The sequence below is a fragment of the Clytia hemisphaerica genome, unplaced genomic scaffold (assembly GCF_902728285.1).
Source record: "Clytia hemisphaerica strain Z4C2 unplaced genomic scaffold, Clytia hemisphaerica genome assembly, whole genome shotgun sequence".
Lineage (NCBI taxonomy): Eukaryota > Metazoa > Cnidaria > Hydrozoa > Leptothecata > Clytiidae > Clytia > Clytia hemisphaerica.
Window position 1 is genome coordinate 181,812 of NW_027104628.1, and position 24,121 is coordinate 205,932.

Consider the following 24,121-nt stretch of genomic DNA (forward strand, 5'->3'; position numbering starts at 1 on the left):
CCTACTCTCAGCTCCCAGTAACTTTCTGTCTAGACCAGATTACCCAATATAAGTTACTCTTTCACTGAGTTGGCAGTAACCGGGAATCGAACCAACAACCCTTAAATTGTAAGGCAAATGCTCTACCGACTGAGCTACGTGGACACAAATATTGGTGATCCAATTGAAAATTAGACTAACATTCTGCAAATTGTTGAAGTTCACGAATTTAGCAAGGTAAATTTGTTTATTAAGAAGTAAAGCCTTTTTACATCTTGTATTTTTCTTTATGTATTTGAGCAAAGATACATAAAATGATTTCTTTATTTTATTCTGCATTATAGCCACGTTATACCACTTCAATTCGTCCATCAATGCAAGACTTCCTGGACACCTCAACAACAGAAAGCCAATATAACCCACCGAAAGATTCTCTGGATGACTTAAATTACCAGGACCGGCAGCTTAATGCTGATAAAAGCTTACTAGAACTGTTATCAGAGGACACGCCACGTAGTGAAATATCAACTGGACGTAGTAGTAAACTAGACAATACAAACGAAACAAGCAGAGATGATGATCTCGACCATATTTTCTTCAAAAGCAATAATAGCAGTAATTACTCAAAAATTGACGCTAAAGATACCTCCAAACCGAAAGTTAGAAACGCTCTTTTAAATAGCAAACATTTGACGTCAAAATCAACTACCAAGTCTAAACCTAGGGTCGATAAAGCAAGGAAATCAAGCATTACTAAAGAATCGATGGTGGTGAAAACGTTTTCAACTGACGATTCTTATCAAAACAAATCTGTTGGCAATTCGAGATCAAAAGACCCTTACTTTATAAGAAGCTTCTCAAACAGTAGCAAGAAGAATTCACAAAAGCACTCATCATATACAGACTTGTTTGATAGTAAGAATAAAAACAAAAAGTCATCAAAGAGTCTGGCATCTTCAAATTTTTATGATACTGAGCACAGTAATAAAAGGACTTATGGAGATCAAGAAAGCATTGGTGATGATGATTTAAGTATGGAGGACTTGACAGCTCGTAGTGGACAGGAAACGAGCACATACCGGCTTGAAGAAGATGAGGATTTCACCAGAGATACTCTCGAAGATGAATGTTCAATAGAATCGTCACCAGGTGTGGAGAACATTGCAGATGCCAGTGACGATATTGATCAGTTCTTCACTGATACAGGACATATTAAGAATACCAGGAAATTCGATAGAAAAGACTCCAGTGAATTTGATAATAATGATGATGGTGATTTTATACCAACCAAAGATATTGGTAGTGAAAAGAAACTACTTGATTCTAGAGATGAGGCTTTTACAGGAGGAGGGACAAAGACATATGAGAAAGGACCGTTTGACCAATATTCATCTGTGCAAGACAAGTCTAAAAATAAACAAAATTCAAAAAGTGATCGATACTCTAAAGAACCAAGGAACAAAAAGTCACATATCGTGGTTACAGCAGATTATTCACACGGTGATAAAACGCATGCAGCACGTCTGATACAAGTGTGGTGGAGACGTACTAAGATCAGAAAAACAGCTGGTGCTGCAGCAATTAAACGTATGATGGAACAAAAGCAAGAATTAATGAAACAAAGACTTTCCATGGAACGTGAATTGGTATGAATTCTTTGTATTTCTTTTTTACCTTTTATCTATGTTATTTACAATATCTAAAACGTGGGTTTGCAAATCTTGGTCAATTAATCATATACAAATGGTCACAGTCTGTTATAAAGTTAAAAACGATAAAATAAAAACGCTGTTATATTGTGAAATTGTTGGCTTTTGACTGTATATACTTTGCACTCTATGACCATTTGGGTGGTGCATAGAAAAAATCGAGTTTTCTTCGAAATGGATTTTCTGTCCAAAAAGGGGGGCTCAAATATCACTACAGAAGGGTGGATGGATATATGGGGGATGAAATAAATATGGGGGTTGTACAAACCCTTTAGCAAACTATGCTTTACGCAGTCTTTCAATTCAAAGAACTGTTTTTTTCCTACCCAAGACGTCACTTGCAACCAATGGGCTGGTCCATTTATAATATCCATACAGGGGGCTGTCAAACATTTTCAAGTCAAAGAAAAATTCTTAAAAAAATAAACCGCCTGGAAAATGGTGAAATTTGCAAAAAAAAAACATGGAAAATTTCTTCTTCGTACCTTAAAGTGAGGGTAGGATGGGCGAACTAAAATCAGTCTTATACCTTCTTGAAGTTTTACAATAACTTTTTACTCCCTGGAAAGTTGAAAAAACTTTCCTTAAACCCCCTGGAAATATCTCTTGGATTACTCCCTGGAAATTTCTGTCTTCCCCTAACATGTATGGATATAAAATGAAATGGCCCAATCGGCTGTTGTAAAAGTGACGTAATGTCAGATAGATATTATAAGGAGTGAAGCATCCTTGTTGTTTGCAATCGAAAGCAGGCACGCACCCAGACTACTTCTAGAGCCTACTGCACGACCCAACATCTATTAAAACTCACTTGAGTTCACCCACGTACTAAATTCGGAGACTAAGCTCTAGTTTGGACGGCCCACTTTTCGCCCTGCCTATTCTAACTGTGACTTAAAGTGGGCATAAAGTAGGCTGTCTAAAGTCAATGCATTGCCCTCTTTTGACGTCAGTGCATTTCAATCTTTTCCAAGCAAAGATTTTAACTGCCAACTTTGTGCCCACTTTCTGCCTACTCTAACAATTAGAATATAGGTAGGGTAGAATTTCGGCCGTCTAAACTAGAGCTAAATCAATTTTAAACTGTTTTGTGATCAATAATTCATTCATAAGAAGCATACTTTCTTGTAACAAGTTGAAGAACGAAAATGTATTTTATATCTAGAGACTTCTAGAGAAAGACTTTTTACAAGGTTTTAAAGGAATACTAACTTACTAGATATTGGTAAATTTCAGTAGCAGAGTCAAAGAGTCAAAGCTGGCGAAAAGCTAATATTTTTCTGTATTCTGATTTATTTTGTTATAACAAAAATTAGTTTAGGGAAGTGTGCATGCATCCTAGGTTTTCTAGTATTTTGGAATGAGGTGGTAAAAAATGTCAAAAGGGTCACTAGGTTTAGCATTACACAAAATAATCAAAAATTTATAGTAGCCACGATGCGTTGCAATTGCTTGTTCTATGCATTCTTCATGTTGAGGTGTCTCCAGAATCTTATAGTCCATCCATAGTTGATTGAAATCGAGAATAAGGCTTTGATGGCCGAATTTAGTTTAAGAGCATTTTTAAGGTTTTGTAAAGTAAAAAGGTTTACTCTAAAACACCCAATTTCTTAGGGATTGCACAATAATAATCACAAAATGGTGAAATTAAGAACGTTTTAAGAACATTTCATCATAAGCTTAAACTCAAAAAGTCAATCCCAAGGATTCCACAATTTTGGATATTCTTTACTCAAAATTTAAGGAGACAAACAGTGTTAAATTCTGCTTGCTTTTTATTTGTTCTTTTTTCGGAATTTTCCTTCTCCAGGAATACAAGAAACAAGTGGATCAGTTTGAAGAGGTGAAGAAAAAAGAAGAAAAAGCACGTCAAGTCCGTCAACAAATCATCGCTGACATGCATAAAAAGTCGGATAATGGTGGCACCTCACTTCAGAAGAAAAACAAAACTAATATTGTGAGATATTATTATTTTATCATATGTTTGTAGACTCATAAATTACGTCACGAGCAACGCTTATCATGCTTATCAAAATATTGCTATGGTTCGTCTGTTACCAACTTTCCTCAGGATTGAATCATAGGAATCTTTTGATTTTTGGTTCAAAAGGTGCAAAACGGTAGTGGCCAAAATGTGACGTAGCCCGATTTTCGAAAAAAAAATTGGGGGGCAAATTTTGGCTAAAAAACGGCTAAAAAACGGGTTTTTTGGACTTTGTTAAAAATTGTATTATTAATTTTTTCTGATTTTTTGCATGAAAGTAGGGTACCATCATAGTTAAAAGATGACTCAAGCAGATTTTTGCAAAAAAAATTTGTTGGTTCAAAAATCGCATGTTTATCTATAAGAATCACTATTAATAAGCACACATCAATGTTCTTTTCCCATATTTTTATCAATTATCTCATAAAAGTTACATAAAAATGGCTTAGCAAAATTAAAAAGCTATTAACTATTCAGTATATGTGACGTTGGATTCAATCAAAGAGCATTATCGATTTCCAAAACAAGACATTTATTCCTGTGTTACATTCTCAGTCATTGATCCTCTCAGAAAGGGTGTATATGTTTTTAAAGATCCTTATCCTTTTGATACTTTATAAAGAGATCAAACTATATTACTAACTAAGCTATAATTCCAATAAAAGTAGATTTTTATTGGATTTCAATCTCTGGAATGTATTTCTTCTACATGGTTAATTTTACTCGTGAGAAATATTTGTCTCCATCATCTTTTACCTAGATTTCTGAAGAATTTTTCTCAGGAAACACAGCCAACTTATCTGGCACTTGACTCGCTAAAGCTCTTATGCTTATTTCACATGCACGTAATTTACAGAAACGGAAAATCGTCCGTAAGGCTGACTATCGTTCCTCTCCGACGGGGAATGGACCCGCTTATTAAGAGCTTTATTGTGGGCGGTCGGCCGCCATTGGTCTGCATTGGACGGAAAATCAGATAAGAAACAGGAGAAAGTAATGGAGAGTTCTATAGCTAGAAAATCCTTTCACCTAATGTTAAGTTGTAATTCGATCAAATTTTTCCATTCTAGAAATACGCATTACCTAACGGCAAAGTTTCTCCTCAGAAGAACGCCGAGCGGTCACGCGCGAAAAAGAAGCCATCAAGGGGATCAGTGAAACCAATGGAAGAGCCAGTTGTCAGGAAAAATGAGAAAGAAGAAAAAAGACCAAATACTTCGAGCAGTGTTGGCCGACATATTGATGAAATATTTGAGGTATTTAAAGCTTGTACGAAGCACATGATTTCTTTTGAAATTGTTGCCTATAATGATATACGTACTGATCTTATTTTACAAGATAAATTTTTTATAAGCATTCCGTCATTTGCATTCGTAGAGGAAAAAAGTGTAAAGTGGTTTGTGCTGCTGCTATCTTTATCTGTAATCTTTATATCAAATGTTTTATTCCCCTAAAAGGTTCCTTATAAATAACGCGAGGACTTGTTACCAACTCTCTCTTATGCGAAACTATATTCAAATCAATCTTTCTATAATTCAAACTAAAATATTGGTTCCCACAGCTAAAAAGTAGTATAAATACTGTCTGTTATCATCAACATGAAAAATACAACCAATCTGATTGGCTAAAAAACGCGTACATAAATGCTGTATTTCATATTGTACCGTACAAATACAAGACTTCGTTCCAAAAAGGGGTCTGGTAAGCGAGAGATTGTATTTTGAACTTTCTTGATGTATCATTTACCTAAATTTATTCCCAGAAATGTTTACGTTTTCCTCTCAAATCACAAAAAAGTTTTGATCTTTTAATCTTTAATGTTTTGATCTCGCCTAAAGGATCGGAAAATATGACGAAAATCTGAACTTGAAAAATATATCCCATATTGTACTCTGTACCGTGTGATAACTATTACTAATTAGAATTTTTCTCTAATTCGCAGAAAACTTTTTGGCCCCTTGCAAATCGAATTAGTTAAATCAACTGTACATTTTTCTGTCATTGTTTTAGTCATCTTGTAAGAACACAAACAGTTCAGCAGAAAACACACCACGGTCAAACACACTAAAAGAACAGGAAGATGAAGATGGTATCACATTAATTTCAGAGAGTGTGACCTCGCAAACGAAAACAACGTACAGTGATTTGATGAAAACATTGAAAGACCTTGAAGATGACGTCACGGATGATGATAAAAATAAATATCTACCTAAGAAATCTTCAACTTTCGAAGGTGAGGAGTCAAAAGGTTTTAAAAGGATTACAAATTATACACCCCTGCGTCACAGACCCGCTGGGACGCCTGCCCCACTGGAAAATTTTACTAAAGTTTTGACCCTGGTGGCAAAATTACCCCAAAATTTCAGCCCAATGAGAAATTAACTTTGATTTCATCCCCATTCAAATAAAGTTCGAGAAAAAAATTGAATGCTAAAACCACAATAGAATTTCTATCCTCATTGAGATTTTGATATTGAATTTTTATCCCCACTGTGGGGGAGATTTTCACTGGGGCTACGTGAGACAGGGGTATTATTATTGTTAGAGATGAAAACCCGGGGACCTCGGGAGACTGGGTACCAGATATGTGCAAGCGATAAGGGTATCTTTCCACAACGCGAAACCTCTCCCCTACTGAAAACCATTTACTCCAATCTCTAAAAGGGTTTCAAATAAAAACTTTCCCATCTCTGGCGTTCACGATTTCCGGAAATTTAGATCAAAATTCGCTTTGGCACTATTTGACTTGAGTTATCTTTCAAACCTTGTTTTATATTTATAGAAAGCAATATCATCAGAAGGGATGCCTCCCCTGGGAGCGACGCTATTGTCAGTGGCTCTACGCTATTTTCGTGTTAGCACTTTTGACCGATAATTTACACTAAGTTCGAGAAAAAAATCCGAAATTCTTTATTTCAAAAAGTAAATTGTCAGAAGGGATGCACGCCAGCCTGGGATCGACGTAATATAATATTCTCGTGTTAGCACTTTTGACTTATAATTTACACTAAGTTCAAGAAAAAACCTGTAATTCTTCTTTATTTCAGAAAGCAAATCATCAGAAGGGATGCCATCCCTGGGATCGACGTTATTATCAGCAGACAAGTTACAATCCATTATGAGTTTTCTTGATGAGGTGGAACGAACTGAGGATGATGTTCGGAGTGAAGTTACCAGGGTAAATATCATAATCAGATTTATTTATTTTTATTTATGTCCTGAATTAAAGGTTTTATTTTTATACATAAGTATTCCCGTTTCATGTCAGACACATATTTCATGTCAGGACAGTGTCTGCCTATTGTTATATTGTGCTGGTATAAACAAAAAATTGTTTTTCTTTTCCTCTTTCTGACTAATCTTGCTCGACACCCGTGTCAATCTAATGTGACAAAGCTTGTGAATATTAAAATTGCAGGCGATATTGCGAACGATATCACTCTTATTTAAAAGCAAAACCTTTAGCTTTAAAGCCTGACCACTATCATCTGGGTAATGTTTTTTACAAGTAAACACTTTATTGGAAAGAAAAGGTTTTTCCTTTAAAGTCTTTAACGAACATTATAATGGACGCGGGGTATAGACTTGAAATTGAATTGAATCGTAAGTGAAATTCCTGTTTCTATCTCAGACTCCCAAAAAGCCGAATAATGTGATTGAAAAAATAGAGTTTTCTACGGGAAGAGATAATGCACTCCATAATATTTTCAGTCTTTTCTCGAAATGACGGATTGTTTCCATTCATTTATTGCCTCTTTTAGTCTTACATTTTAGTGTCTTTGCTTGTTCCTAAAGTTCTAGTGAACCGTGGTGCAATGGTAGAGCATCCGGCTACGGTTCGCTAGGTTGTGGATTCAACCCCCAGCCGGGTCATACCAAAGATTCTCAAAATAGTACTTGATGCTTCTCTGCTTGATGCTCAGCAATTAAGAGAAGGATCAAGGGAAAGTGGCGCCATCCCGTACCTTCGGGTAGATAGCTATCGATGAAGGAGCTTTCGGGTCGCCTCCGTTTGTGATCGCTGACTTACTTACTAAATTCTGAAATGTCGAATCTCTAATATTTTTCATCACCTTTATATACAGACATCACGAAGTATGTGCTCCTCAACATCACAACTGACCCTAATCAGTCAACCACCACATGACGAAACATCCACCACACTACTGGATGATGAAAAACAATCAATATATAAACCAAATAAATACGATGACCTCAATATCGATTCCGCTTCTCAGGTATAGTCCACCCACTATCATCTGAATACCGAATAAGTTGGTCTAATGTCGACACCCCTCTTCTAATTTCGACACCCTTCTTTAGAGATAGGAAAAATGGGAAGGTCGGAATCACTGATTGAAACTATTTTTCTTTGCTTAGCGATTAGAGAGGAATAAATATTTTGTCTATCAGTGATTCTGATCCTATTATTCCTATCTCTAAAGAAGGGTGTCGAAATTAGAAGAGGGGTGTCGACATTTAGACCAAATTACGGTAATCGTTTCATAAAAACATTTTTGAAGACTTAACTAAAAGTTGACCAAATTTAATAAAATTGGGACCCATTTTGGAGTTCTACTCTTCAATCAGATGGATAGCTGTTTTTTTTCTATAAGGATCTTCAATATTGTCTTCCTAAGGATCTCTACGCCAGAATCACAGATTCGTGTAATTATGTTAGGTTAATGATTTTGATTATATATTACCATATATGATACAGTGAAATAAATAGAATCGCAAAGTGCTCGAAAAAATTCGAGCGAAATATTAAAAAACTAACAGTGTTTACAATTGCTACAATGGTGTTTCATTTTCATGCTTGCACAATCTTCAGGCAATGCAGTGTATTGTAGATTTTATTACAATAGATACAACTAGTCGGTACCCGGTGTCGCATGCCGGTTAAGCTGTTGCCGAACGCACTTAAAGTCCTTTGGATGTTGAAGCTGGCTTAATAGGAACGATGGAATTAGAGGGAAGCAGAAATCTCTTCAAAAATTGATTTTAGCCCTCCCGGATGACGTATCTAACCATTATTTGAAAAAAGAGTTTTAAATTATGTCCTCCGAGAATTATTTTTCTCTCAAGTCAAAAATGATCAGAAAGGACGTCATTAAAATTACAGCATACGTCGCGACCAGCGACGTCCGATACGACTCTGCAATTAAATTCTTTTTATCGCTTCGCTCGCTTTACAATATTTGCCTTAGTTCTCGATAATTTGGAAAACTTGTAAAGATAAAAGATGTCAAGATAAGGGGAGTGAAATTATAGACATAACATAAGATTGTTTAGGAAAAGGCAGGACTCATGGAGAAAAAATAGCGTAATAGCGCAATTTTATGTTGCTTTTTATCTTTTTATAAAACCTTCATCATAACTTTTCGAATTCAACAATGAAAGACTTAGATTTACAGCAAAATAATTATCGACTTAGATGTTTTTACGAAGAATGAACTTTTGTTTTTACCGCCTTTTGAATGTCTTTTTATAATGTTGTTGTTGTTCTGACAAAATGTCTTGTGGTTCCTATGTTTAATTTAAGATTTGTTCTTTTCTATAACAGATTTTTTTTAAAGATATTGTTTTGTTTTGAAAAGAATTGGAATGTTTTAAATCAAATAAGGTCGTCAAATACATTCGAAAACATAAAACAAAAGAAAAGAAAGGAAAAAAAGAAAAACAAGGCGGGCAAGCCAAGGCAGAAATTATAATCTATCAATCAAAACAGACTTATCAAATAACTCAAAGTCATCTTTTAAAAGATCAAAAACACATTGTTTGCGAAAACGAAAGTTACAAACAGACAGAAAACAAAATGACATACAGACTACCGCTATTAACTTATAGGTTGCCTCTGATATCACTGACGCTATCAATGCACAACGAATGGAAATGGATGAGAAGGAAAGGACACTGGGTATGATGAAGAAAGCCATGGTAAGTTTTAGCACAAAGCCTTCTTTTTCATGTTTGAATAAGTGAGGCATGGAATTGAATAGTCTTATTAACTGGGTATGATAAAGAAAGCCCTGGTAAGTTTTGTTACAAACCTTCTTTTTCATTTTGATAAGTGAGGCATGGAATTGAATAGTCTTATTAACTGGGTATGATAAAGAAAGCCCTGGTAAGTTTTAGTACAAAACCTTCTTTTTCATGTTTGAATAAGTGAGGCATGGAATTGAATAGGCTTATTAACTGGGTATGATAAAGAAAGCCCTGGTAAGTTTTAGTACAAAACCTTCTTTTTCATGTTTGAATAAGTGAGGTATGGCATTGAATATTTCTTTTAATTTAATAGAAATATTCAATGCCATGCCTCACTTATTTAAACATGAAAAAGGGGATTTTGTACTTGAACTTACCATGGCTTTTCTTCATCATGTTCGTTTAATTTAAACGAGCATGATGAAGAAAGCCATGGTAAGTTCAAGTACAAAATCCCCTTTTTCATGTTTAAATAATAAGTGAGGTATGATATAAAAAAGTATTCTATTACAAAGAAAAATTTTTAGGTGGGATTTAATGAGATTCAAGAATTCTTTATTCAAGAAGAAAAGTCTATTTTCACAGTGTAGCAATCGGTATAAAAGCCGGACTGACGTAAGATTTGCATAAGATCTTCAACTCATTTGAGATTATGGTTTAAAAAACCGATTTAATCTTTTATCGGCTTCATCGGATGAATAAAGGGAATTTATGGACGCCTGAAGTAAATTCGGACCCTTGAAATTATTGTTCACTCAACGCCCACTCTTGATTAAAGAGTAAATTTAACTTTTTGTTTAACAGATGAGATATTAAGTTTACACAAAACTTAAGTCTCCTTTTAAGAACTATTTTAAGAGCTATCAGACTTATTGTTACATAAAATTTTAAAAAATAGAATTATAAAAAATTAAGAAAAAAAATATTTTTGACAAAACGTCATCTTTTAGTAATTCCGTTGAAATTTAGTTGAATCAATACTCTAAAACAAGCAGAACATTTTGAAATTCGAAAATTTATTCATAAGAGTACGAATGTTTTTATAGATTGTTTTTTCATATAAAGGTGTTTTGGTGTTACAAGGCCGAACCCCTTTGTATGAAGAAAATGGAGAACTTTAATTTTTGGTATTTAATATTATATTTCTCTCACTTGAATCGACTTGCGTAAGCAGAACAGAATGTCTAGAATAAAGGTATGGTTGGCATTTTTACAAGCCTACCCATTTTTCCCTTTAAGATTTGATGGTATTTGGAAAGTCTATAACATCACAGTTTACTTTCGCTAATTCGAATTCGAACGGGGGAATCTTATTTGTTCAAATTACAGAGAGATTTTTGAATTATAGAAAGTATTTTAAGTGATTTCTCTTTGACCGGGATTGGGAAAAAGTTCGGATTATAGAAAGAATAAGCAAGATTATACTGTAATCACTGTTCCTTCGAAGACCATCAGTTGAACGCGGCTGAAATTTTGCTACACAATTCGAGAAATCTAGGAAAATACTTTTAAGCCCTTAAAAGTAAAGAAAACTTAAGCATAAAAACATCTGTGTGGAGGTATCGAAATATTAAGAAACTAGCCGGTACCCGGCGTCGCACGCCGGTTAAGCTGTAGCTGAACGCACTAAAAGTCCTTTGGATGTTGAAGCTGGCTAGCTGGCTTAAAAAAGCGGTCAAATAAAAAAAAGAAATCTGTACAACGTTTAACTCTAACCTTCCCCGGGTGTCATATCTTTTAACCATATTTGGATCGTTTACTGCCCCCCCCCCTCCCGAGACATAATTTTTTGTTTAAGTCAAAAGTTATCAGAAATAGCATCGTTTACTGTACCAGTGTCGTTTGAAACGACTCTACAGGTAGTTATTTTTCTCGCTTCGCTCGCTTTAAATATGCCGTCCAGATTAAATGACAATTTTTCAGGAAAAAGCGGGAAGGTCAAAAAGAATAGTGCAACTTTTTGTTTTTATCAGATCGAAAAAATATAAAATTTTAAATTGCTTTTTTAAACCCTTGTCAAAACTTTTCGAATTTAAACATAAAAAATGGCGTGCACACTTTTTAGCAGTAACGACCAATGAAGTATAAGCCCGAAAGGCTAGAAGTCAATCTCCTTGGTAAGATTTGAAGCCAACAAATCCTACCAAAGTTGCGCAGCCTTGAGCGGCTCGCCTGGTTTTTACACAAATGACATTAATACTAAAATTTACCTCTAAATTTCGAAAAAAATATCAATCGTAAACAAAGGAATTGCTAGATTCAATCTGTCGTCAAAAATACGGCGCATTTTTTAAGGCTGCACTTTTTCTTGCCTGAGAAAGGTTAGAGATTGAACTTTAGCTCTTCGGGCTTTAAACTCAATGGTAACGACGGCTTGAATATTTTTATAAGAAAAAAGAAGTGAACTAATTTTTTCTTATGCTTTATATCGCTCTTTGAATGCTGTTGTTGTCCACAAACCTTTTTATGTTTTGATTTACTTTTTAAATATTCTTTTCTATGAAATGTGATTGTTTTGTTTTGAAAAGAATTCGAATGTCATTAATAAATACGATCGTTAAATACATTCGAAAACATTTAAAACAAAAGAAGAGAGAAAAAGGCAAGTCTGGGCAGAAGTTAAAATTACTAAATGTAGATGGGCCTTAAATTTCAAAACAAAGGCTTAATAAAGTCTAAACCAACCTCTATCCGATCTTTTGCAAATGGCGCGAATCCAATAAAACAAATTTGTGGAGCAAGAGACTAAAAGTCATAATTTTAAAACACAAACAAAGCGAAAACGAAAGTGGTGACACACAGACACACAAAGCACCGCTATTAATATATAGAAGTCTCAGACAAAGCCATCATTAATCATTGGTTACACTTATATAAAGAGCGTGTAAATTTTGAATTTTTGAATCTGTTTTTCTCACTGAGCTTTATATAAACTCTGTTTGGAAGTTTTTCAATCCCGGCCAACCAAAATAATTCGATCGAAGATTTTTTGAAAGTGGTACTCATTATCTAACACTACTCAATGCTTGTGTTGCCTAAATCTAACAGGAAATGCATTTGATGTAGCCAGATCCATCATGTTCCAATCCGTTCAAAGATGGGGGATATAACTTAGTCCATGGTTTAATACTATAAGGTCCAGAATAGTAGGGGGTCCTAATAAAAGGCAGTCCGAAATTGTACCTCCTAAAAAACCCCAAAAAAATATTTTCACAGATCAACGAACGGGGTGTCCTAATAAGAATGGTCCCGAAAAATTTTGGAAAATTAATAAGCGGGAAAGATCAAATCAAATCGAACAAGCTTATAAGCAAAGGGGAGGTCAGAAATTTTTTTCAAATTTAATAAACGGCGAAATTGTACCTCCTAAAAACCCCCCAAAATAAGGTCCCCTAAAAAAGGTAATTATGAGTTAAAACCAGGCTATTTAGAGCAATTCAGATTGCGATAATTGAAATATTTTGAAAATAAATAAATGGGAGGTCCTAATAAAAACGAGGGGTCAAGATCTTTTGGAAGTCAATAACCGGGTGGTATTCGGGACCTTAGAGTAAAGGGACCGTAGTGCAGTGGTAGAGCACCCGGCTACGGTTCGCAAGGTTGTGGGTTCAACCACCGAGTCATACCAAAGATTCTCAAAATAGTGCTTGATGCCTCTCTGCTTGATGTTCAGCAATTAAAAGAAGGATCAAGGGTAAGTGGAGAAAGAGTGGCGACTTTCTACTTTCTACTTTCTAAAGTAAAGGTCATTAGTTTTTTTTTCTCTTTAGAATCAACAGAAGGATTTCACAACCATGCAACTGAAGGAAATGGATAAAGAACACAAAAAGCAACTCCACATCCAACGAGATGATTACGAAGGAACCATCAAACGACATCTCTCATTCATTGACCAATTGATTGATGATAAAAAAGTGCTGACTAAGCGCTGTGAAGAATTGGTCTCTAAACTAAAAGATATTGATCAGAAGTACACGGCAAAGATTAAACAAATTACCGACAGGTATTCAATATTTTATATAATTACCGCTGGGGTGGGGGCATTCGATCTGAAAACTACCGTATGTGTATCCCAAAAGTAGGCCTTTAAAATCGGACTCTTACAGTACAGAGAAAATTTATCCATAAAAATCGACACTTAATGTGCATTTTCTTGGAATTTTTCGTCCTTTTTTGTTCTCGCTTTTTACACTTTTGCAGTGCACTTTCTTGCATTACTTGCTCTTATTTCGACCCTTACAGTGCACTTTTGGGAAGCTCGAAAAACGTACCCTTAAGGGCCGCAACTATGGTCCCCGAATGCCCCTCCCCCCTCCCCCGATGGATTACCCATACCCATGTGTCAATGCACCAGCATTTTTAAACTAGTGGGAATTGTGTAATGGATGGGGGTTTCAGATTCTCTATTTATCAACTCGGAAATCTAGTGGTGGTGCAGGATAAAGAGCATCCGATGATACCACCCGAATTTACTTATCATACAAATTTAAATGCAAGAGTTGATTAGTTTACTAACTGACAAACGCTGTTTGTACTTTCTGTACCAAAACTCTTCATTTCATCATGGTTTGCAGTCATTCGATTTTACAAGACTGATTGGTTTGAGAAATAATGATTTTTGTGCCTTGATTGATTTACGCGTTCTTTTTATGATAAAGAACTTTAAATTTGTTAAGCCTTTGGATGCTCTTAACTTTTTGAGTTTCAAGCCCAAAAATGTTCTCAAAATGTTCCTAATATTGTGACCTTCGAAGCCTGATGTTTGTATATAGTTTGCTCTTATAAAATGAAATTCTTTTGTTTTGTTGCTTTTTCAGTCATACGATCGAGATGAAGAAACAGAAGGAAATCATGGAAGCGGCCGAGAAAATCCGCCGTGAAAAATGGATCAAAGAGAAAACGCATGAGATTAAAGAAATCACAGTCAAAGGTTTGGAACCGGACATACAAAAATTAATTGCAAAACATAAAGCAGAAATAAAGAAAATAAAAGCAATGAAACAGGTATGATTCAACATTTTTTTTTCCTTTCAAAAACTTTCACTGGTTATCATCCTTGACCCCCGCCTGGGAGGCCCGAGGTCGATACCCACCGTGTCTCTACGATTCACTTGGCAAGTGAATATACCTTCGCCTGGGTTAACCCATGCCATGTGAGGGAATTGGGTACCATCACTCTGATACAAGAGTGTGGGTAGATTGGACAGGCATTGTGACGCGCCGTGGCACTCATAAGGTTCGGCCTCTAGTGAGCATCGCTATCCAAGTGTCTTTGGAGTGTCATAGTATACACCATGGCGCTCGCGTCTGTCAAGTCGAAGTGTCTGTCAGCGGTGTGATACTCCCGAAGGAGTAGGAACCATTCCGAATGTATTTTATAAGATACTTTAATAATTGGTCATTTGAAGTAATTAAAGTGACGCGTTCTTTAGAAAAAGTTACAAAATTTACAAAGTTTTATTACTGGTTAACGACCAACCAAATCAAATAAGAGCTTGTAAAAACTCCATCTCTTCCCGTATTCGGAGGGCTGATATTTATCTTCACTGAAAGAAGCAATCTTACTCCAGTAGATGAGACACCGGATTGTTTTATCATATGGAGCATTGCTATATAGGACAACTCCCAAATCCTTAGCAACAGACTACCAAAATATTAAGCTTCGTGAATTTCAGAACGATTTATTTTCATTGGAAAGCATTTTCTAAGCTACAAAGTTTTTTTTCATGCAATCTTTGACTCGGCCATACAATACAGGCTGCAATAGCGAGTTTATATATCTATTATTCTTGTGGACAGAGAGACGATTGTAAAACAATCTAAAACAGATACCCTTATCGGCCCTTTTTACGCTAGCCCTTATTGGCGTTATTTTTAGGCTCTTGACGTAATAAGGGCCGGCTTTAAAAGGGCTGGCGTTAAAAGGGCCGGTGTAAAAAGGGCCAAAATTTCGCAAGTTTTACTTAAAAGTGGCGTTAATTTTTGACCATTTTTCTCTATTTAAAGGATTTTAGGTATGATTCAAAGATAAAAAATTATCCATTGTTTTACTCCATATCTAAACATTTTAATGTAAATTGAAGCATAAATACCCATTCTAACAAATTTTGGCGTTATTTACGGCCTTAATTGGCGTAAGCCCAAAATCAGGCTGTGGCGTAATAAGGGCCGGCGTAAAAGGGGCCGGCGTTAAATTGGGGCCGGCGTAAAAAAGGCCGATAGGGTAGATAGATATGATAGATATGAGCCCTCCGAATGCATTCGGGATGGGTCCTACCCACGAAGGAGTAGGAATCACGGCGCTGACAGACGCGAGCTGCAAAGCCATGGCGTATACCATGACACTCAAACGACACTGGGAGAGCGGTGCTCACGCGAGGCCGAACCTTATTAGTGCCACGGCTCGTCACAATGTCTAATCTATCCACACTCTTGTATCAGAGTAATGGTACCAATTCCCCTCACATGGCATGGGTTGACCCGGGCGAAGGTATATTCACTTGCCAAGTGAATCGTAGAGACACGGTGGGTATTGAACTCGGGCCTCCCAGGCGGGAGTCAAGGATGTTAACCACTATACCACTACGCCTATTCCACTACAACCTAAAACAAACTGCAGTATTGAAGATCATTCATAAACTCGCTTAAATGTTTTAATATGGAAAGCAGAATTTTTAAATTCAATAGTGTCTCTAGTGTTAATATTTTACTTCAATCATACTAAAATACCAAACGTTTTTTGTTTTTTTTTTTACTTATCTGGAGGTCCTATAAATTAATCTGTGTTCGTTTGTCTGTCCGTTCGTCTGTTACCAACTTTTCTCAGGATTGAATCATAGGAATTTTGTGATTTTTGGTACAAAGGTGAAAACCAAAATTTAACGGAGCCCGATTTTCGAAAAAAAATATTTTGGGCCAATTTGGGCCCAAAAATGCCCAAAAATAGGGTTTTTTGGACTGAAAAATTTGTTGATTAGTTTTCCTAATTTTTTGTACAAAGACGTAGAAATACAGTGTTCTAAATATGAAAAAGTTCATTTTTCGAAAAAGAAATTTGTCTACATTGCCTTCATTAAACTTTTATTATTCGTTTTATAAACAGGTAGGTCCATAAAAGTATCGCTTGTTTTTCATTTTTCAGGGTGAGATTTTAGAAGCTGACGAACGTGTTGGCCGTAAATATATCCAACAATTAGATGAACTTCGAATGCAACTTGAGAAAGAAAAAGAAATGGCTGTCAGAAAAGAAAGAGATATCGCTAGACAAAGGTATGGACGAATTATTTACTGACGACGATGAGTTAGCTTCAGTTTCATTCGAACGTTCTTAAGTGGCTTATTAAAGTTCAACCATTTTAATGATGCGAAGCATCAATTTTACACCGAGTGCGAACCGCCCTTTAGTGGGCGTATATAACGTTAACTTGACTTTTTAATGACTTCACGAAAAAACCGCCACTTTGGCGGAATGGTGCATGCTATTGCTAAACAAACATCCGGATCCCAACATAGTAAAACCGATTTACTTTGGTATTTTTAAGGTTTAAAAGTTTTAATGATATATGCCATAGTGTTGTTTGAAGGTTTAATAAAACGTAAGAGGGATTTAGAGTTGTAAAGGTTTTGTTTTTAAATAAGTTGATATCGTTTGCCCACTCATCAATTTTAATTTACAAATGTGGAGCAAGATTGGTCAGAAAGAGAGAAAAAATCAATTTTTAATTTATTCAGCATAAAACTGAACATAATGGGCTCTTCCAATCTTCTCAAGGAAATGTTCGTACATAGGGGATGGAGGATTAGGGTCTGGGAAAATCTAGTGTCTGTAAAATCTAAAAAATTTGCCCTGTCCGGGGGGTAAAATTCCTCTGTTTGGGGGTAATTTTACTCGGTTTTAGGGTTATTTTAAATGTCCAGGGGGTCAACTGATGCTTGTCCCGGGGGGGGGGGTCAAAAGTCGAATGTCCGGGGGTCTATTTTTTTCTGGGAAAGTCCAATATAATAACAATAGGAGACACCGATCTGATATAAAACATGTGTCTGATATGAAACATTTAAGTAAAAATACAACCTTTAAATATGAAATGTTGTCCCTTTGTAGTAGCATGAGCGGTAAAAAGAATTTGCTGCTCAGCTTTGGTTACTTTAAATTTTCTTAAGACGGATAGGTTTATTAAATAAAATTTTATTAAATAAAATCAATGTTAAGAGTTGTACTGAAAATTATAGTTTTAGCTTACTAGCCTTCTATTTGAGAGTCTGCTAAAGTAAAGTGAGATCTATTATGATAGGTAGGTTGTTTCGATCTGTGAAGGCTCGTGTGAAATTCGAAAACATCCAGCAAGAACCTAGGTATAGGCTTATACTGAAAAATTCGATCTGTTCGCCAGAAGTTTCAAAAATCTTATTTCTACAAATTTAGACCTCTTTCCCCTCAAAAACAAAAGTTTTAAACTTAAACTGTCCTCCCTAGAAAATATGATATGTTTCTACAATTTCTGAGTTAGAATTTTGATATGTTTTTCCAAGGTATCGGATCTGTTCCTTTAGATTTATTTTAGGTTCCTTAAAATCCTAGAAATCTTTCTCTGTTTTCCTTTAGAAAATGTTTCCAATGCAATGTCATATTTTTGGAAACAGATATCTGTTTCTCAATTTATTTTGCCATCTACTAGAAATTTTGATTTTTTTCCCCAATGATGACGTCATCAGCTGGAGCAAGGAAACAAATGATTGTAAGAAAATTGTCCTTCTTAGAAATTCTGATCTGTTTCCCAATTTTTCGGGTAAAAGATATCTCCTGGGAAACAGGCATTTTAGGGAAACAGGCTCGTCGGCTGCTTCTGGAAATAGCGTCATTTGCTTATTACTTTCTGATGTGACTTAACTTTCTTTTCTTGGGATAGAGTTTTGTGTATCACTGCCTCTTGGTGTGGTTCTACTTCTTGGGTCGTGAAAAAAGTATTTCTCGCCAGCACTGAAGGTTTCTCTCTTAATTTTTAAGACCATATATCATAGACAAGCTTACGATATTAACATATTTTAACATTTTCTGGTGAATGAATGATTAATGTCGCGGTTTCGTTTGTTGCTTTAAAGATATTTTTATATTTACGGATTTTGAATTTTGTCTTTGAACTTAACATCTGATTGAAACAAAGTGACTGAATTTATCTAGCTTCGATTTCTGGGATAGCGGGTCATGTGAGCTCAAAAATTGTGAAAAAAATTATTAGATCGTTTTCTCCCTTATTTATGAATACGAGGTTTCTACATACTGTTTTGTAATTAATAATTAAAGCCGAAAAAATTCAGCTCCTCCGAACTTCCCGCAAAGTAATACTGTATGAACTATTTCTCAAAATGTGTAAAATAAATCCTTTTTAGCCTGGCTCTTATTTATCCCTTATCAATGAGACATATTTTCTATCTTCCTAGAATAATAGCTTCTCCAGTCGAAAAATCTTAAGTTTCCCTTGATAGAGCTTTTTCCTCTCCAGGGTTGAACGACGATTTTCCAGCGTTCCCAGACCAGATTCGGCTTTCAACTTTGCGAACTATATTTTGTTTCAGGTTTGAAAGCCAACTCCGCGAAGAAGAAGAATCTTTCCAACAACAACGCAGACGTCTTCTCAAAGAAGTTGAAGATGAAAAAGAAAGATTGGCAGAACAAACACAAAGAATGAAAAGTGACTTCGATGAAAAGAAGAGTGCGTACGAAATAACATTACGACAAACGTTAACGCACGCTTCTACCGATCATGACAAACAGTTGAACCACTTAAGAGATAAACACCTGGTAAAAGTTTTTCAATTATGAGAGTGGGCTGTTCCCTTTAATTTCCATACAAAAAAAAATTCTTCACTATACGTGGATACCCTCTGGAAAATTATCAAAAATATTCATTTTTATAAGGGATGCTCGAAGGGTTAAAGTGAAGGTGGACGAACAAAAATTAGTCATTTACCTCTCCTGGAATTTATAGAATAACTTTTTACCCCCTAGAAAAATGAAAAAAAAGCTTTCCTTAGTCCTCTTCGAAAGTAATAGCATACAGTTGATCTTCAAGAGAGCAAGAATTTCTTTTCGAATTATAGAAATATTCGAATTACAGCAAGTATGTTGTACTAATTTCCAGGTGAGACGATCAATATTTTGGTTCAAGTTGTCTAAAGCTTCGAATAGTGTGGGGTTCGAATTAGAGAGAGCTAGCTTAATCTTTTTTTTACTAATTTTTTTTGTCACCAGAGTGAAATGCAGACTTTAAAAGAACAACTTGATATAGAGCGTCAACAATGGATCGAAAATTATATGAAAAAACAAGAAACCGTATTACTGGCCAAAGAACGAGAATTGAAAGAAGGTGTACGTGAATCACGTGATAAAGAGATTGAAATGGTGATCGCCCGCTTGGAACGCGAGACGGCCGAAGCGCGTGAAGAATCGGAAAGAGCATCTGAGAATAGGACAAAGTAAGTGATGCAGGTTTCATACACGTTTTTATAAGAATGGTGTTTTCAATTTCATCATGGATATTCTCAACCTTTTTGGGGGAAAATTATCCTAAAATATTCTTACGATATTCCTAGGTTAGGATCTAAATTCAAACCTAAATTTGGCATAAAATTGCATAAATATTGTGAAAGCTTTGAGCCTTACACTGAGGGACATATGGCAATTTGCAGATAAAAAAGGTTCATTTGCCACATGTCCATGATGGTATTCTTTAGTCTAAAACCAATTTCATCCTGAATATTCTTATAGAGTACATTCTTATAAAAAAACATATTTGAATCTCTTTATAAGTCGAACTCAAGCATTGGTCCAGTCAGCTTAGAAGTCCTATAAATTACTCTCTGTAATTCGAAGCTTTCTATAATTCAAAGCAAAGTTTTAGTCCCTTGAAGATCGAATTAGAGAGGTTCAATTGTACAGTTGACGCTCTCTAATTCGATCTTCAAGGGGAATTGGATTTTCATCGAATAAGGGAGCTTATCGAATAAGGGAGCGTCGTTTATGAGAGTTTCATGTTGACGGGGACTTTAAATTTCATCGAATAAGGGAGCCTATCGAATAGTAGAACGTCGAATTAGAGAGGTTCAATTGTATTTTTTTCTTTCAATTTCTTACAGGCGAATACGAGACAAATACGAAACAGAAATCAAAGAGCTTGAACATTCAGAACGCCACATACAAGAAAAATGTAAATCACTCAAAGAACGAGTCGAGGAATTGGAAAACGATTGTATTCGATTGAAAAGCGAACGGAAATCGAAAGATCAAGAATTAATCGATAATCAGAAATTAACGAGTCGTTTACAAGAGGAACGAGGCAAAGTTACCGATATCATTCGACAAGAATTCGCTGATAGGTACGATATGACGATTAAGCTACATTAAGTAGATCAATTTACGCGATGATTATATTTCGCGAGTTTCGCGAGTTTTTCCGAAAATTCACGAAATTCAATGATCACGAGAATTTTAAAAGCAGGAATTTTGCCAAAAGCGTTAGAATGTTTGCTAAAACCTCTAGAAAAATGAAAGATATTAGTTGAAAAAGGGACCGATTCGTAAAATAAATCCCGTGTAAATTAAATTATTTTTGAAAAAAAGTTGTATCACGAAAATATCTGCTCGCGAAAATTTATCCACTGAAGGATTGCATATATGGAATGTATTAAGGACAGAACGCCACAGTTAAGGATTATCATCAATCAAATAAAACAATTTTCATTGTTCTACAGGCTTGTGATATTAGAAGAAGAATCGAAGCGGTTACGAAGTGAGTTAAGTGAAGAAAAAGCACGCCATAAATTCGACGTCGAAAAAGTCACCAATGCTAAGGAAGAAGAACTAGAAGAAGTTCATAAAAGGTAATGAGGTCTGGGCCCTGGTACTGAATTTTATGATGATGCTCAGATCTTGCCAAAATTTTCTACATTTTAGTCTATTTCATTACATACTCGTGTCTCCCGAATAGACGTCCCCCAGCTAATTGTTAAGAGAAAAAAATCCACCCCCCCCCCCCTCGCTCTTATTAAGACCCCCCCCCCCCCCCGCTAATTAAATTCGAATAATTCAATATTTTATTACAGTGTAGATAGACCTTAAACTTGTTAAAATTTTCCTTTTTGTTAGTATTGGTTCTTATTTTACGTGTTCATTTGTTAAAGTTTCTTTTTTGTTGTTGAAATTGATATCAGTTAAAAGAAATTATGTTTTCAAATAGAAAGCGTGTATCTTCCCAGTGGAACTTTTTCCCAAAGCGGGATAAAATGTTTTATTGAAATCCCAATGTGGATGGAAATTCTATTGTTCCAAGGCTAAAAAACCAGTAGTGGGGATGGTTTTGTAGTGCATTTGTTGTAGTTTAGTCTTTTACCTGTGGGCTTAAATTCTAGGGTATTTTCCTACCGGGACGAATTTTTTGCCTAATTTTCCAGTGGAGCTGTGGTCCCGCGGGTCTGTGACTCTGGGTGTTTTAATGATTTCTAATAACTTTAATGATTGACTTATTTCCCACACACAGAGTAAAGAAAGCGATCATGAAAAAAGAAGAAACGACGCAATTACTGAGGGATCAAATGATGGTAAGAATTCAAAAGATATTACTATAAGTCCCAAGGCCGCTCTCAGCTAGAACGATCAAGAATTGATCAAATAAAAGTTTCAAGAATTCGTATGCAAAAGTTTCAAAATACAGGGTGTCCGGAAAAAAAGTATCGAGCTCGAACATGATTCTGAGTAGAAGGTTGTTGCGTGTGTTTAACAAAATGTAAGAAAATATATACCAACTCAATAATTGTTTTTACAACAGTTATTGAGAATTGTTTTTTGTAAAAGTTATTCATAAAAGATGTCTCGTGACAATTAGTATGACACAGAGAGAAACTTTGAAATACATTGCAAATTTAGTGAAACACACACAAGAACTTTCTTTATAGAAGTGGTACGACTTGATACTTTTTTCCGGACACCCTGTAAAATGCAGATCACACTGCATCTTCCCATTCTTATTCTATTTTGTCAAACCTAATTTTTTCACTTCAAAGTCTAACCAAATATTTTTCACTTTTCCCAATTCCTTTTTAGGCTGCGGAAAAAAGGGCTGAACACTTGGAACAATTATTAGCGGAACAGCGGAAAAAGATTCTGGGTAAATAAAGAATCACTCATTCCGTCGTGAGCTTTTTCCTCCTGGTAAGCTCTGGCTTTGGCTCGTCAGATTCGACTAATCTTTTCTCAGGTTTTTTATTCAAACTATCCCGTTTCATTGTCACTTATTTATATTTTTTACTTCTTTTTTTGATTGCAAGCCTTTTTTTATTAAAGACAATCCAGTTTGAAAGCGAGGTTATTCCTAACTTAGTCATTCCTTGTATTTCTTTTCCAATTCTTCGACCTACTTCATTTCTTTTTGTACACTTATTGCCATCTCTATCTTCCCTCAATAATGTTTGTTGGGGTATAAACGAGTGACCAGACTTCAGTTATTTTCAGCCGTTTTTACTGAGCAGTTCGACTCTGTTACGTACCGTAAGTTGGTCTAATGTCGACGTCCCTTTTTCTAATTTCCTCACCTTTCTTTAGAGATAGGAATAATAAGAAGGTTGGAATCGCTGATTGAAACTAATTTTCTTCGCTTAGTAATCAGAGAGGAAAAAATTCGTTTGTCTATCAGTGATTCCGACCTTCCTATTTTTTATATATCTAAAGCAGGGTGTCGAAATTATATGAGGGATGTCGACATTAGACCAACTTACGGTAAATATTCCCTTAGACATATCCTTTTATGGCCACAATGCCCTCAATATTAGTTTGAGTTAAAGATAGTCTGATCTTGGTCATTGGCTGTATCAAGAAAGTTTTCAAAAAAAGTTTTCATGTCTGTTTCAATCTGGATTGAACTTTTCACCTGAAAATCATTGCACTGACTGGAAAAATTGTAAATAAATTATTTAGAATTCTAAATGACTTTTAAAAAGATTAATTTTTGTATCTTTTTTTTTTGTGTTGACTTGTATAATTTAAAAAAAATGCTAGAGTATAATATTTACTGTATGATGTCATTTATCACAAAAAGATTAACTTAAAGTTCAGTCAAAACAAAAAAATATATATAAAAAACACCGGAGAAAGATTCAATTTATTACGTCATTTAAGTCCTACCCCCTGGATTAGGCCGGATATCTCTAACATCTTTAGCCTGCACGTTTATCCTAGCCTTACTCTAGGTCACTGACCGATTCTCTTTTGACAGTATCAGTGTGAGGAGGAATCAAGCTGCGTTTACAGTCTAGAATATCCCCTTTTTTGTCATTCTTTGACAACTGTTATAATGAGTAATACACGTTTTTCATAAAAACATCCAAAAATTTTGAAGGGTTGGGATGTTCTTAACTTTTTCAGATTTAAGCCTTAAATGCCTTGTTCTTAACATTTTCTTATTTTCGCCAT

General features: G+C 35.3%; 1 protein-coding gene across 1 annotated transcript in view; it reads left to right on the top strand.

Moving 5' to 3' along the window:
- The window catches only part of LOC136824722 (centrosomal protein of 131 kDa-like), a 38,573-nt gene extending 15,744 nt beyond the window's left edge, over nt 1-22,829 (top strand). Inside the window, exons 6-21 of the mRNA XM_067080699.1 lie at nt 324-1,625; nt 3,499-3,645; nt 4,743-4,928; nt 5,683-5,905; nt 6,720-6,850; nt 7,758-7,910; nt 9,523-9,612; nt 13,431-13,663; nt 14,478-14,664; nt 16,802-16,929; nt 19,234-19,459; nt 19,910-20,133; nt 20,794-21,033; nt 21,409-21,537; nt 22,194-22,254; nt 22,757-22,829. Coding sequence (XP_066936800.1) covers nt 324-1,625; nt 3,499-3,645; nt 4,743-4,928; nt 5,683-5,905; nt 6,720-6,850; nt 7,758-7,910; nt 9,523-9,612; nt 13,431-13,663; nt 14,478-14,664; nt 16,802-16,929; nt 19,234-19,459; nt 19,910-20,133; nt 20,794-21,033; nt 21,409-21,537; nt 22,194-22,254; nt 22,757-22,828 — 3,732 coding nt within the window. The 3' untranslated portion in view covers nt 22,829. The remainder of the gene's footprint in view (nt 1-323; nt 1,626-3,498; nt 3,646-4,742; nt 4,929-5,682; nt 5,906-6,719; nt 6,851-7,757; nt 7,911-9,522; nt 9,613-13,430; nt 13,664-14,477; nt 14,665-16,801; nt 16,930-19,233; nt 19,460-19,909; nt 20,134-20,793; nt 21,034-21,408; nt 21,538-22,193; nt 22,255-22,756) is intronic.
- Nucleotides 22,830-24,121: the final 1,292 nt, after the last annotated feature.